Source organism: Haliotis rubra, unplaced genomic scaffold (genome assembly GCF_003918875.1).
Source record: "Haliotis rubra isolate DU_JTF1 unplaced genomic scaffold, ASM391887v1 Scf113, whole genome shotgun sequence".
NCBI lineage: Eukaryota > Metazoa > Mollusca > Gastropoda > Lepetellida > Haliotidae > Haliotis > Haliotis rubra.
In genome coordinates, this window is record NW_025765037.1 from 1939210 (window position 1) to 1955149 (window position 15940).

At 41.5% G+C, this 15940-nt stretch overlaps 1 protein-coding gene across 1 annotated transcript; it reads left to right on the forward strand.

The window, feature by feature from the left end:
• The first annotated feature begins 956 nt into the window (after nucleotides 1-956).
• Nucleotides 957-15446, forward strand: LOC124291484 (alpha-glucosidase-like). Its single transcript, XM_046728474.1, is given in 12 exon segments — nucleotides 957-1071; nucleotides 6412-6844; nucleotides 7527-7709; nucleotides 8795-8860; nucleotides 8863-8924; nucleotides 10013-10138; nucleotides 10340-10465; nucleotides 11056-11171; nucleotides 11805-12000; nucleotides 12479-12769; nucleotides 13646-13797; nucleotides 14695-15446. Coding segments are annotated over 12 exon segments (1989 nt in total). The 5' UTR covers nucleotides 957-1044; the 3' UTR covers nucleotides 14906-15446.
• Nucleotides 15447-15940: the final 494 nt, after the last annotated feature.

Here is a 15940-nt window from a genome sequence, read left to right on the forward strand (position 1 = left end):
GTTTGGCTCTTCAGTTTTCTGTCTAGTAACGTTTTTGTAAAATGAGTTGTGCTTATCTTACCCAACAGCCAAGTGCACAGTTTATTTGCCCAGGAATTCACAAGTAAAATATATAATCACCATAAACGTCCTGTCACACATTCTTTTCGCACTGTTATAGCCAACTCCTTCATGGCCGGCTATGGTGTATAATGGAATAGCTATAGCTAATCTATAAATGGTGCCCGCGTGGTGTATGACCTCCGCCCGGAGAGCGGAAGGTCGTGTCGTTACAACCTCGTGTGTCGTTACAGTCAGTGTCCTGGTATCACGTGGATTATCTATGTGCACTAACATTACTGTACATGAACACAGGACAACACAGCAGCTATAACCGCAGGGCCTTTCCACAAATATTTCAAACAGCGTCATACGCCTCCCTTACTGATGCTTCAGACGGTTGTATGGCAATCGCGCCGAGAATTTTCAAAATTTCACACATCAGTGATAAAATGATTCTTAAGATAAATTCAGCATGCATGTACATGCACGTACTAAATATAACATGCATTAATCAGTATTCTATTTACGTATACGCCCATGCATTAAATTAGCGTGTTACACGATTACAATTATTATTATAATTATGTGTGACACGAATTGACATGAACGTACATCGCAGTAGGCAATAAAGTAAATTTGTTTACATGCATTTATCCACCTTTACGTAATATGTGTTTAGGAGCTCAATTTAGGCACCCTTACACTGATGCAAAGGTATATACACTTTACATATAGTACACATTATTGTATACGTAATTCAATGCAAATAAGCCGATTCGGTTCGTATATGTAGCAGAGTATGTATCCATGTGTATGACCTCCGCGCGCATGTTTACACAATGAGAGTACAAATCACACACAGTGAGATATGTCAGGACGGGGATACAAAACATGAGGGACAAGGGGGTAGATAAAGGTTTAGATCACGTGGGGTAGATTTGGGTAGGGTGTTTGAGGTCAGTTGTTGTGGGACGCACACCAGCCTGGGACGAGACAGACACCATGTCGACTTTAGAGTCAGCGAATGAGGTTAGTTCACTGTGGCAATATGCAGAGTCTGTTTCAGACCAGAGGCTGATTGTCATGTAGATGCAGTTTTGACACATATAATGGTAGTTTAACGAATACTTGCACTCTGATTGTCTCATATCTGTCATGATCAATTGGGCTTAACGTCAACGAGTTAGGACAATAGATATTCTGAAGGACAAAACATTCTTACCAAAAATAATTGATCAGTACCATGCTTTTGTAAAGGGCAACCCGTGAAGATCCGGGATAGATATGTACTTCTGTAACCTATGCTTGTCGTAAGATGCGACTAACGGGATCGGGTGGTCAGACTCGCTGACTTGGTTGACACATGTCATCGGTTCCCAGTTGCGTAGAATGATGCTCATGCTGTTGATCACTGGATTATCTGGTCCAAACTCGTTTATTTACAGACCGACGCCATATAGCTTGAATATTGCCAAGTGCAGCGTTAAATAACAAACCAATCTTAAAGGGCAGGACAACACCTTTCAGTGATCCATTCGTGTACCTTTCACGCCGTTGGCCAAATGGTATCTTTTTAGCAGATAATCGAGTCTGGCGTTAAGGTTTGAAATTAACATCCATACTCGACATGGTATAATGTTATAGAGTATCAGAGAGTCCATTCCACAGCATCAATGTACTAATATTTTAGGAATGTTACTATTCACAAATGCACCGGTGGATCGCTGGCAAGCTTTGCACTATACGATACACGATTCATTTGTTTTAGTATCGATTCATATTTGACATATTATCTTGATGTCGCACCGATATTTCATATAAACCATTTTTGTTAAAACAAACAGAGCATTATTAAAAGCGAACTTAACACATTTTTCTCTTGTAATTTTGTTATGCAGAACATCAAATGTGACTAGACTTGGTGACTTGTTGATGGATACTTGACTGACACTCAATTTCCCTTTAATGGCAATCTCTACCAAAATATTTGGTGACTGGTGAGCTATGGTATGAGCTTGCCAAGCAGGCACTGGCTGCTCGTTACGCTCAAAATGTCGGAAATGTAGTGACCTCAGTTTCGAGGTACGTATCGTGACCACAGTTTGGACATACGTATCGTGACCTCAGTTTGGACATACGTATCGTGACCTCAGTTTCGAGATACGTGTCGTGACCACAGTTTCGACATACGTATCGTGACCACAGTTTCGACATACGTATCGTGACCTCAGTTTCGAGATACGTATCGTGACCACAGTTTCGACATACGTATCGTGACCACAGTTTCGACATACGTATCGTGACCTCAGTTTGGACATACGTATCGTGACCTCAGTTTGGACATACATATCGTGACCTCAGTTTCGAGATACGTATCGTGGCCACGGTTTCGACATACGTATCGTGACCTCAGTTTCGAAATACGTATAGTGACCACTGCTTCGACATACCTATCGTGACCACAGTTTCGACATACGTATCGTGACCTCAGTTTCGACATACGTATCGTGACCTCAGTTTCGACATACGTATCGTGACCTCAGTTTCGACATACGTATCATGACCACAGTTTCGACATACGTATCGTGACTTCAGTTTCGACATACGTATCGTGACCTCAGTTTCGACATACGTATCGTATCGTGAGGCACCTGTATCGTCACACCCCTATAATATTTACAAGAGTCCGCTATAGCTGAATCAGCTATAATGCGTGCTACACGTGCAATATAGGCATTTTCTAAAGGAGAATAAGTAGAAGCAATACTGTTAATTGAAACAAAAATACCGTAATGAACGATTAGTACAGGGACTTCACGCGGCGTGGTCGTTCAGGTTGATGCTGTGATCACCATGCTATTTGTCGTCGTTTCGCGGATGTAAGTTTCTTTACCGTGCATGCAGAAATACTTCACAGGTGATGTCATCGAGACAAAGCGATTTAAACGATGTGCTTTAATACTACACCCCAGAAATATGCGACAAAACAAGCACATTAGGTTTGTTTTCTTTACCGACCAACTGTGACTCAATTTGCCGTATATATTGAAGCTCTGGACTAGGCGACCAAACGGAGTAATGAAATTAATCACATGAACAAGTATATGTTAAAGCCAGCTGCAGATGGCTGACTTTGTGTGCTGACGATTAGGTGCCAGACTATGAGAGTGTGGGTTCGAATCCCGCATGGTACTCAATCCATCAAAAGTACTAGAATCTGTACTTTATTGAGAAAGTGTAATCCCAAGCATAACATATATTTCGTTTATTACAAAGTTAAACCATGTAAGTATACACTCTCTAACTTTCACGATTGTATGCCCAATAAAATGACCGCACAAGATCTTGGTCGCTTACATATTAAGTATATGTACGAGCGTATTTAACCCGTGAAGATCCGGGTTAGAATTGGTCTTCAGCAACCCATGCTTGTCGTTAGAGGCGACTGACGGGATCGGCTGGTCAGACTCGCTGACTTGGTTGACACATGTTATTGTATTCCATTTGCGTAGATCGATGCTCATGATGTTGATCACTTTATTGTCTGGTCAAGACTCGTTTATTTACAAACCGCCGCCATATAGCTAGAATGCTGCTGAGTGCGGCGTTAAACAACAATCAAACAAGAACGTATTTTTATGGATGGACAAGTTATTTTTGCAATGGATGCGACGTTTTTTTTTGATTTGCCTACACCGAAACGTAACAACCATTGCAATAAATTAAGAACTTGTCTATCCATAAAAAAAAATCATCTGGGGCGGTGGAGTAGCCTAATGGTTAAAGCGTACGCTCGTCACGCCGAAGATCCGGGTTCGATTCCCCACATGGGTACAATGTGTGAAACCCGTTTCTGGTGTCCCCCGTCGTGATATTGCTGGAATATTGCTAAAAGCGGCGTAAAACTAAACTCACTCACTCACTCATACCACCTTCTAAACAATCACGCCAAATAAACAAAATAGGCGATCAAATGCAGTAATGAAATTAATCAAATGAATACGTATTTAATTTTTTTTAAAAGTCAGTCGCAGCTGCAAAACATCAAACAATTTCAAAGTCAGACCATGTAAATTTACAGTCTCTGATCTTCAGGACTGTATGCCGCACAAGCTCCTGGTCGCTTATAATTACATATTCCAGTGTATGTATAATACAAGCGGAATACAAACCCGTGTCCTAGATACATCTTTTAAAAGCTTGTCAAACACGACCTGCGGTAGACAGTTGTATGTCTTATCAATACGCTCACACTAAGATGTTTTCAGCGTTGCAAGTAACACGCTAAGCTTGTTTGACAAGCCGTGTTGACTTAAGCTGTTATACCTACACAACACAAACAATACATTGAGGCGACTGTGTTTTGAAGACAGGGCGTTGTGATGTTTACCGGGTATATCGACATATATCCAGCTTAAGTCGATATACCGCAGTTCACACCATAACCAGTGTATAGCTGACTGTGAAGATTTCCAGAACGTATTCTACGTTGAGGCCAGTGTTATGTGAAACAGCGTGGTATCGACTAGTGTGTAAATACGTGTTTCTCCGTTGTTGTTTATATGATTCCCACTGGCACTCACACGGAGTGCTTTTGTCACAATGACCATTGTCTTGCCACATAGAACTATAAGATAAAACAATTGAACGAAATGCAATCGACGTATATGAGAAATTATACATAAGCTTTCGGTTCATTCACGCCACGCTGTAAGAAGATCTATATTATCAATATCAATCTGCAATTCCTATATCAACAGGACCTTAACCTTCTTTACGAAATATGTTGCAAACATCTTAACTTTAGGTAACTGGTTAAATAAATTGGGTCACTTTCTTTTTCAAGCAGGGACGGTGGCGTAGCCTAGTTGTTAAAGCGTTCGCTCGTCACGCTGAAGGCCCGGGTTCGATTCCCCACATGCGGGTATAAGCCCATTTCTGGTGTCCCCCGCCATGATAGTGCTGGAATGCTGCTAAAAGCGGCGTAAAACCCAATTCACTTACTCGCTTTTTGTAACAAAACTGATTAATCCTTAGGCCTCAAATGCAAATAAAACTTGTCACTTGTCACTTGATTAATCCTTAATCTGTTTTAATGTGATTCTGCCAGCGACAGGGTAACAAGTTCGCTAAAGATGTACTTTACAGATATGAAACACCAAGCTGTATACGGGTACAATTACTGAAATCTTCTGGAACATGTAAAAGGATAAAACGAAAAAATGTATTCACTCACTCATTCTCTAACCACGATGATATATCATTCCTGTTGCCACTGTACTGACTCGGTTATAGTCCAGGCTCGCTTTGATTACGTTACGGGGCGGTGGGGGTAGCCTAGTGGTTGAAGCGTCCGCTCGTCACGCTGAAGACCCGGGTCCGATTCCTCACAGAGGTACAATGTGTGAAGCCCATTTCTGGTGTCCCCAGCGGTGATATTGCTGGAATATTGCTAAAACCGGCGTAAAACCATACTCACTCGTCACTTTGATTAGGTTACAATATTCCAGGCCTCATCTACATTTAAAAGGTGGTATGTAGGGCACATCATTGTGGTTAAGCTGTTTGTTTATTCTCAGAAAACCCCTCCAACGGTGGTACATGAGATGACAGTTTCAAATTAGACCCATAAGTAAATGGTACCCGGTGCAATTCCGTTGTATGTTTCCATGGATATCAAACAATTGACTTGCCGTTGCGTGTGTTTATGACACGAATGAAACAGTTTTTATCGCTTTGGCTTTGCTTTTATTACATGTCAGCCCGACGCTAAAGCTGACGCAGTTTGCCAACGCTATGCGTCTCATTGGGCTGCCATCACACACACAAGCGTATCTTACGTCAATTTGGACTTTCGTAAGAAATCTTACGAGCGGTAATTAACTGAATCACTATTCAAAGCAGCGTCAAAACTCCCTCACGACTCTGACGGCTAGTATGGATAATAATAATAGTAATAATGAGAATATTTATAACGCGCCTTTTCCAGGCTAGATATCCTGCTCAAAGCGCACAATCTGATCATTATTACTCTGGATAACCCAAGCTGCCTGTTAGGCGCTAGAAGGCTAATAGTCTCACGACTTATTTCACCGGGTACCCATTTTCTGCTGGGTGAACAGAGAATGGTGGATCTCAGGTGTTATCGACAGGGCACTACGTGATTAACCTTTTCGCGAACACCTAGGTCCAATTACACCAAGCAATCTTAGTGCTAAGACTATTCTAAGTTAATGCTAAATTGTTGTAGTCCTTAGTTCTCCTAGTGCTAAGATTCCCTTTGCACGTAATGGGGTATTCGGGACTGGTTATCTCTGTCATTGACGTTTTTGACGATTTGACCTAAAGAATTTCTTTGTGTTTCTCCAGGTAGAGATGGACAAAACAGGGATCTATATCGTCTCCCATAAACCCCTTGAATCCGACACCGGAATCAGGAAGAGGGACGACCCAGTGAGCTACGACAATCCAGGCTTTAATTCAGACAACGGTCTCAAACTTAAGAATGAACACATCTATGACCGACCGACCGGCGTTTCGGACGCCCCCTACCGGGGGATGGGTAAAGAAGATCTTCTACGCCATTCATCCAAGCCTCTATGGCGCCGTCTGAGGTACGTCTGCATGTCAATCATTCTGATTGGGTGGCTGGCCCTCATCATCACCGTTGTCGCCCTCGTCCTCATCTACCCACGGTGTCGCGCACCACGACAGCATGAATGGTGGCAGAAGACCGTGGTATACAGGATCTACGTCCGCAGCTTCCAGGACTCCGACGCCGACGGTATTGGAGACCTCAAGGGTAGGCGTTCATGTTTCAAATGTTTTGTTATGTTTCTTTTTCTGTCTCTCCACTCTTTCAACTCTCGCTTCTCTCTTGAGCTTCACTCTCTCTCTCACGCTTTTGTCCCCCTCTTTTTCGTGTCTCCAATTCACTATCAAAGTATGCGTGTACTTATAACGTATATTATTAACTACATAAATACGCAAAGAAATACTATTACTGCTAACCCGTGAAGATCCGGGTTAGAATTGATCTTCAGTAACCCTTGCTTGTCGTTAGACGCGACTAACGGGATCGGGTGGTCAGGCTCACTGACTTGGTTGACACATGTCATCGGTTCCCAATTGCTTAGATCGATGCTCATGATATTGTCCATAGGATTGTCTGGTCCAGACTCGATTATTCACGCTATATAACTGGAATCCTGCCGAGTGCGGCGATAAACAACATCCAAACAACCATCTATGACTGCTTCAGTATGTTGTCAACTGATCTGCGCGTATTTCATTAAGCGTCATGAGAATAATATTCTTTTTTGAAAAAGATATATTTAGCTATTTCTTAAGTAAGTAAATCTGAAAATTTCGACACTTTCTCTCACTAATGATTTTTTAACATAATAAAATATTTTAAAATAAACCTATAGACTAAAGATACATCTACTGACTGACACGTAACAATCCTTCTGTTGTACCCACAGGGATCACCCAGCGCCTCGACTACCTGTCAGAACTGGGGGTCGGGACCATCTCCTTGTCTCCCGTCTTCAAAACAGTGCCTAACGCAAACACCGATTTTGACGTCACAGACCACAAAGCCATTGCTAGTGAATATGGCACACTAACCGACTTCGAGAGTCTCCTAAACGAGACACACAGCAGGGGTATGCCTACTTGTCCTCACTACTTACTAAACATTCCACACAAATGTTCTAGATCTTTCGCGGATCATCCTCTAAAATTTTGTAAACCCGATGTCCTCTTAAAGTGACGTACAAAAGAAAGTGCACGCCAGTTGTTTTAGTATTATGTTAAAAAAGAAACAATTGTTTTGATTTCGACTTACAGGTCACAAACATTGTGTACATGTTTGAACTTTCTTTAGTACGTCAGGTTAATGCAAACATATTGGACGAATGTTTTATTATGTAAAATACTATCATGTATGTATACTACCCAACAAAAGTTTAGACTCACCTAAAGCACTCACTATATGTTATGTATGTATGTGTGTGTGTATATGTAAGGGTATATATATATATATATATATATATATATTGTACTTTTTCATTGTATAAATACAAACAGAATGTTTATTTGTTGTTTGTGGACTCCAACATGTTTCGTTCTTTACTCTTCAGGGAGATCTCCTGAAGAGTAAAGAACGAAACATGCAGCATTGGAGAAAAACAAAAAAGATCGTCTCTATTAAGGCATTTTGATATTCTGTTTTTATTTATCTATGCAATATTTAAATATTGTTTCTTGTATGACTAACACCTGTACTACTTTGGACATTTTGAGCGTATATATATATATATATATATATATATGTGTGTGTGTGTGTGTGTGTATGTGTATGTATATATGTGTGTATATATATATATGCGTGCGTGTGTGCGTGTGTGTGTGTGTGTGTGTGTGTGTGTGTGTGGTTACATCGGAGATGAATTTCTGCACTAACTTTGGGGAACCAACAGCAAACTTTATGCAGATGAATTGTACGAGGTTCATGCGTCAACTTGCTAAAACGCATGTGCAAATATCGTTCATGTGAACAGCTTTTTTGTTTGTATGTATAAAATGTATTACCATCCTATTATACAGGGAAAGTCCCTCTGCGTTTAAAAGCCAGTTCCCTCCCTCCCTTACTTTACGAGGTTGTGGTAATCAGGCCCACCCGATATCCTTATATACCACAAGTCAGTGTGCATTGGTCTAACCCTTCAACTGTAACCTTTGACCGCAGGGATGCAACTTATCCTGGACTTCATCCCCAACCTGACCAGCGACCAACACCCGTGGTTCCAGGAGAGTACAACGCCTCCAGCGCCAAGCGGAACTTCTATGTGTGGGAGAGTGACAAGCCCAACAACTGGGTAAGGATAATAGGCCTCGGAAATATAAGTAAACTATGGTTACACCGAACTCAAAGGGACGACTAATTTCAGTTCGTATTAACAGTAGTTCGTTATATGCATGTCGAATATACAGCAACTGACCGGAAATATCGTTATATCTGCCAGTGGATTATAATAGTAATTTACTGTACTTCCAAGTGAGTAAGTTTGGTTTTACGCCGCTTTTAGCAATATTCCAGCAATATCACGGCTTGGGACACCAGAAATGTGCACTGTACTTCAATATTGTATCGCTATTTATGAGTATCGTAAATGATGAGAGCTCCTTCTGCTCCATTGACTCATCATATGCATTAAAGATGCGGAAAATCTACCAATGTCAAACACCCGACTTGTTCAACTGATGACAAATGTTCTTAGACTATTTTATCCAGTATCCTCGCTAATGCAAAATGAGTTACCCCAAACATTCGCACAATACACCCAAGTCCTGTTTTCGATCCCTCTTCTTAGTTTCTTTTGAGTAGTATATGGGTTATGGTGTCCCTGGCCGCCGTGGTGTTGCTGTAGTTGTCGAAACGAATGAGTGAGTGAGTTAAGTTTTACGCCGCACTCAACAATATTCCACCTATGTAGCGGCGGTCTGTAAATATTCGAGTCTAGACCAGACAATCCAGTGATCCACACCATGAGCATCGATCTACGCAACTGGAATACAATAACATGTGTCAACCAAGTCAGCGAGCCTGACCACCCGATCCCATTAGTCGCCTTTTAAGACAAGCATGGGTTGCTGAAGACCAATTTTAACCCGGATCTTCACGTGTCAGTTATCGCTACGAACACCCTTGTGTTTTGTGAGACGAGTCTGACGGGATTGGATGGTCAGAGTGAATTTGTGTGTTGGTGCCACTGTATGACAGTACATACATAGATGCTCATGATGTCAATCACTGGAATATGTAGTCCAAAGTTGGTTATTCATAGAGCGCCGCCATAATATGGCAACAAGCGGCATTAAACAAAACAAATAATTTCTTATCAATTTTTAGTAAAAAATGGCTTTGATAATGACATTTTGTATCAATGTTCTGTTTTTGTTGCAGGTATCTGTGTATGGTAATTCGGCTTGGACAAATGATTCAACTCGAGGGGAGTACTACCTGCATCAGCTTCGTCCAGATCAACCTGACCTTAACCTTAGAAGTTCAGAGGTCAAGGACGAACTACAGGTGAGGCAATGTTGCCGTTTCCCGATAACATTGTAAATGTATAAAATACACCTACCACATATAGTGTATCTATGGCATATTTCTCAGTTGTCAGAAAAGATAAACGATTAAGTCGACCCAGACCGATAAGCAAGTGCGAAGCTGAGTAAGCAGATTTGTGAAGATTGCGCAAAACATAATATTATTTTACGGCCGCTTCAGGCAATCTTGCAATTTTGGCTCGAGAAGGGAGTTGATGGTTTCTACATCCGGGACAGTGGATACTTGTTTGAGGATTATGATCTGAGGAATGAAATGCCCTCTTCCGCCAACCTAACACAGAACCCGGTAAGTCTGACATCATTCGATGCTGTGTGGAACGAGTTGTCTCCCTTTGAGAAATACCTCCACAACATCAATATTAAAGGCACTATATCATACCACAGTTCTCTAAAAGTAATGCATTTCTCTCAATAATACCAACTATCAACCCTCAGAGAAGCTACCGTATATTGTATTCCCAAAACAATTACGTATTTAGATTACAGTATTAAATTAAAAAGATTGAATGAATTAATGCAACGTTGCGTTAAGTCGACTATCGCACCCTCTAACGGCCGAACATTATTTCAAGCGAACCCCACACAGTTATGTCCCTTGGAGCGCTCTTTATGAATAACTTGTGATTGAAACCAGTTCGGCAAACACAGACAACACCGCGTGCGACAGTTTTCGATGTACGCAGCAGTTGTTTATATTCCATATATGGCAATTGCAAGTGTTCTCTGTTCGTCTTTTCCTATAAGACTGTTTGTACTATTTGTACGAGCGTTCAGTGGCTCTGAAAACATACAATGTGACATCCATGCAAAGTTGAAACCTATTATTATTCTTCGCCTCTCGCTCAGTGTTCCCGAATGCATTTGTTCTCTGTCCAGGACGACTACAATTACTACAACCACACCTACACATACGGCCTGCGGGAAATCAACGACATGCTCGCCAGGTGGCGCTACTTCCTGGATGACTTTGGGAACAAAACTAACAAATACAGGTACCTTTATACGATTTGCTTCAAGGGGACAGAACATGCGTCCATGGATAAACTCTGTAATTGCCACTTCATCACCCCTGTGGGTAGAGTAGTGTTACATATTCGAGTTCAAAAGAAATCATAAAAACGTCCCAGTTAATAAATTTTCATTGTACTCAACTCCCGACGCGGTGAACGTATTGATCATATATTATAATGAACAACCCATAAGGCAAGGTGAGGTGAGATTGGGTTTAACGTCGTGATTGAGAATATTTCGCTCATATGACGACGTGCATGCGCGTGTATGTGTATGTGCCCAGACTGAAGTTGGTTTTATAGTGCTAGCCCACTGAGATACCATGCCGCAGTGAAGCATGAATACCCAACTCAGACACATTATACTGACTCCGAGCCGACCAGTCCTTGTTGTACCCATTAATGCCGAGCGCCAGGCAGGGACCAACAAGTACCATATTTTAACGTCTTTTGGTATGACGCGGTCGGGGATCGAACCCGCGACCTCCCGCTCTCCGGGCGGACGCTCTAACCACTACACCACAGAGGCGGTCCCCATAAGGCAAACTTACATTAACATCACAAGGGACAACGGTTCTCAGTGACAGCTGTATCCACCACTGTTATTTTTCCCAGAATGCTGTTTGCGGATATTATGGGCGGAACTGAGTTGACGATGAGTTACTATGGTTACTTCAACCGTGACGGTGTCGACTTCCCTCTTAACCGGTTCTGTCTGGATCTGAAACAAGGCGACAATGGAAACGTGGTGTCCGGAGTGGTCAGTCGTTGGATGGACAACCTTCCGGCCGGACGCTGGGCCAACTGGATGGTAGGTTCCGATTGTTGTGACGTTAACATGACGTTACCTGCGACGAAGTGTCATAATGACGCATGTGGCAAGGTAGTTATCATCATTATAGCTTTCCAAAAATGTTAAGGGGCGGTTCGCTCGTCACGCTGAAGACCCGGTTTGCGTTTAACATTAAAACCCATTCATACCCGAAACTCACGCATATGGAATATAGTAACGTCAATACAAATCCCATTTCCCTTTTGAAAATAACTAAAGGCAACTTTGAAGTTAATGTTTTGCCTTGGCGGAGTCAGAGGGTGGGGTGGGATGTACAGGGCTTCGGGCCTTTGACGTGACGAGCGAACGCTTAAGTACAAGGCTACCCCACCGCCCCGATAACCAAGATATTCGCGTTATTCCTACACAGTTATTGTTACCTGCGTTAAAAAGGACGCATATCAGTCACAAATGGTGGTCATCTTGACATTACACAATCATATTTCGTTTCTTTCAGGGTGGAGATGAAAATTCGAATCGTATTGCAGGCCGACTTGGCGGGAACATGACACGAGCTTTCCTCATGCTGTCCATGCTATTGCCAGGGACGCCATTCTATTACTATGGCGACGAGATCGGTATGGTGAATTCAGATGAAGCTCCAGACAATGCTTGGGGCATGAAGCAGCCAATGAGAGCTCCGATGAGGTGGGATAACTCGACCAACGGAGGATTCGCATCTAACTGTACAGGAGGATGCAATCCGTGGATGAAGGTCAACGACTTCACAGGCCAAAATGCAGTCGAGGTGAGTGATAGAGTTGGGATTAACACTGCTATATTCACTACTATAATCTCATTATAATCATATCTTTGACTTCATTCGATACCTCTTTGTGAAATTCTGAACAGATGAATCAGCCACTCTCGAATATGAGTGAGTGAAGCATTCAGGAAAGTTAATCATTTTTGGGTATCTTGAAAACGATTATAGCCGATGACCGAATGCAAAATGGTAACTTGTACTGTTGTGGCCCTACACCTGTCGTTTCTGAACGCCATTGCATTTACGTACTATCAAGGGTATGTTTATGTTCTGTTGACTTGTTTTAAAACTGAGATTAAAATGGTGACGTATGAGTTTAGAAAGCTGGTATCTAATTGGCTCAGCTCATCTTTTACAGGGGCGTAGCTACCATTATAAATAAATCCCGGGTTTACACATGATTGTTGCTAAAAATGTTGAGCAAGCCCTCAATACTATCTAAATATAAAACTTTGTTACCTATCAGGCTTACACGAGATAATATGGCTTGCTACGCACCTGTTTTAGGTTAAATTAGGTTGCGAGGGCTCATTTTGTTCAGATCTTGAACAGGGCTGACTTGCACAAAGCGATCTTAGTGCTATAATGATTGTAACTCCCTTTCTCCAACATAGGCTTAAGATAGGCGTAGCGCTAAAATCGCTTTGTGCAAGTGGGCCCTGGGTTGCCGTATTGTAGATAGATGATTTTAGTGAAATTGGTGTGGTAGAATGAATATGTGATTGTAGGTACAAGGGACGCAACTCTGCAAACACAATATTAAGCTACAGGTGGCTTGAGCAGGTTGGGACGGGTATACATGAGATGTTCAGAATTTGTTTTGGCACCATACATCTGTGATTATATTGCTCTTCATAGATCCAAAAGACGAGCAAGTCGTCGTTGATGCACCTGTTCAAGAATCTCACGAAGCTGCGAGACCAGGCGTCATTCGAATACGGAGACTACTTCCGCTCAGTCGTTGACAGCAGTGTGGTGTCATTCGTCAGAGAATACGACGGAGAGAAAGGGTAATGGCGTATAACCGATGCAGCGTTGATATCTAAATGTCATTAACTGTTCATGAACACGCACTAGAGGCCAATACTGGGTATCAAGTGTTCAACGACACGTAAGATTTATCAACATGTGTTACTTGTTCATTAACCTATAAGGTCCAAGAATAGGCACTATACTGACGGCCAAAAGAAAATATACACAAAAATCGGATTTGATGAAAACATTTGAAACCTTATCAGTGCGACGAAACACTGCGTACGTATAGTAAAAAAGCAGTTTTGTTCGTATTAAATACATCACCGTAACATAACTATATCTTCTTTGTTCCACTTTCTGACACATTGAAATATAGGTAAATGCTTTCTCTTGCCAGGGGTCATTTTGGTCGATGAATTTTCCAGAGTAACAACATCACCCATATGGACTGGCCTGCAAGGTCTCCTGACCTGAATCCTATTGAACATGCTTGGGACATCCTCGGAAGGCGTGTGTACGGCCTCCACGTTCGTCCTCAGACTCTGGATCAGCTTGAACAGGCATTGCGGAGAGATAGAACATCCACAAAGACTAGAAACTGTTGGTCGATGAATGTATATCATAGGTCCATGAGTTATTAAACTTTGATCAGTGCTCAAAACTACAGTAAAAGTGTTTTCAGATATACCCTGATGCAACACATTTTGCACGTTTTTCAGTAAATGATTTGACTTTATATCTGGTACCTTTGAATTGAAATAATAATATAAATGCACCCTTAAATACACCCTTTCGGCAGAATTGCAAATAGTAGTTTCCATTTTAATAAAAGCCATGATCAGTGCAACAACAGAGGGGGTTAGGGATAATTTTCAGCTTCTTGATTATTCAGCTTCTTAACTGTCATTTTACAATACTTTGAATAATTTCAGATTCCTCGTCGCCATTAACTTCGGCAGTGGAACGGAAACACGGAAATACACGGACACCCACGACACAATTCCGGAGGAAGCCGACGTTGAATTGACGACCGAAAACGGTGTTAAACTGCAAGTTGGGGGGACTGCCGAATGTGCCAGTCTCGAACTCGGTCCATATCAGGGCGTTGTCCTGTCTTGGGAGTACGTCGCAAAGGAACTTTAGTTCCGCGAAGTCCCACGAAGATCTACGAAGTTCAATACGACAGAATGCATAATGTGTGTTTACCAGAGGACAACTGTATCCCTCCATATGCATTCATGATTATATCATATTAGCAATATTCAGAGCAATATGCAATATATGTAAACAGATTGACAAACAGTATTTTAAGGTATTTCTTTTCACACTATTTTACGAAGAACTATATACTTTGTTCACATTGCAATAAATCCTGAGATTAAAACGTTTCAACATTTTAACACAAGGCTACACATGAAGCTAAATACTTTAAATAGACGAAGTAATGAGATTATACCTATATTTTTGACTGAATTTAAAAGCCTTCCCGAAAGAAAGATAAAGGTTCCTGTTTCACTTCAGTTGTCTAAGCATTACACTGTTAAAAACGTTGCACTTCGAAATTTATAGGAAATTAGATATTCTTGTCTCGAGCGAAATCCTTTGATATGATGATATTAATGGCTATTTGATAAAACTGTACAATTATATTTTGGTAAATAAAGAATGGCATTTTGACACAGAATACAAACTTTGTTTTATTATAGTCTTAAAAAAAATGTCATCGGCGTTTGGATCCTAAGACTGTTACATGTAACACCTTGGGGTTTTTCGAGAAATGTCCAATTTATCTATTTTTATTCTATCACATTGGGGGCGGTGGGGTAGCCTAATGGTTACAGAGTCCGCTCGTCACGCCGAAGACCGGGGTTCGATTCGCCACATAGGTACAATGTGTGAAGCCGATGTCTGGTGTCCCTCGCGTTGATAATTGCTGGAATATTGCTAAAAGCGGCGTAAAACAACTCACTCACTCAACCCTGTCACATTGTCGTGATTATGATCCTCAGCGATATTAACAACGACAATACCAACTGTCATTTCTGAACTGACAAAAACAAAACGAAACAGATGAAATAAGAAACTTTTATCGCAAAAGATTAACAGATACCTTTCAAGTGTGTAAAAGTCCTGTACAAACAAAATGAAAAACATCATTCACTTCAGCACATAAGCATC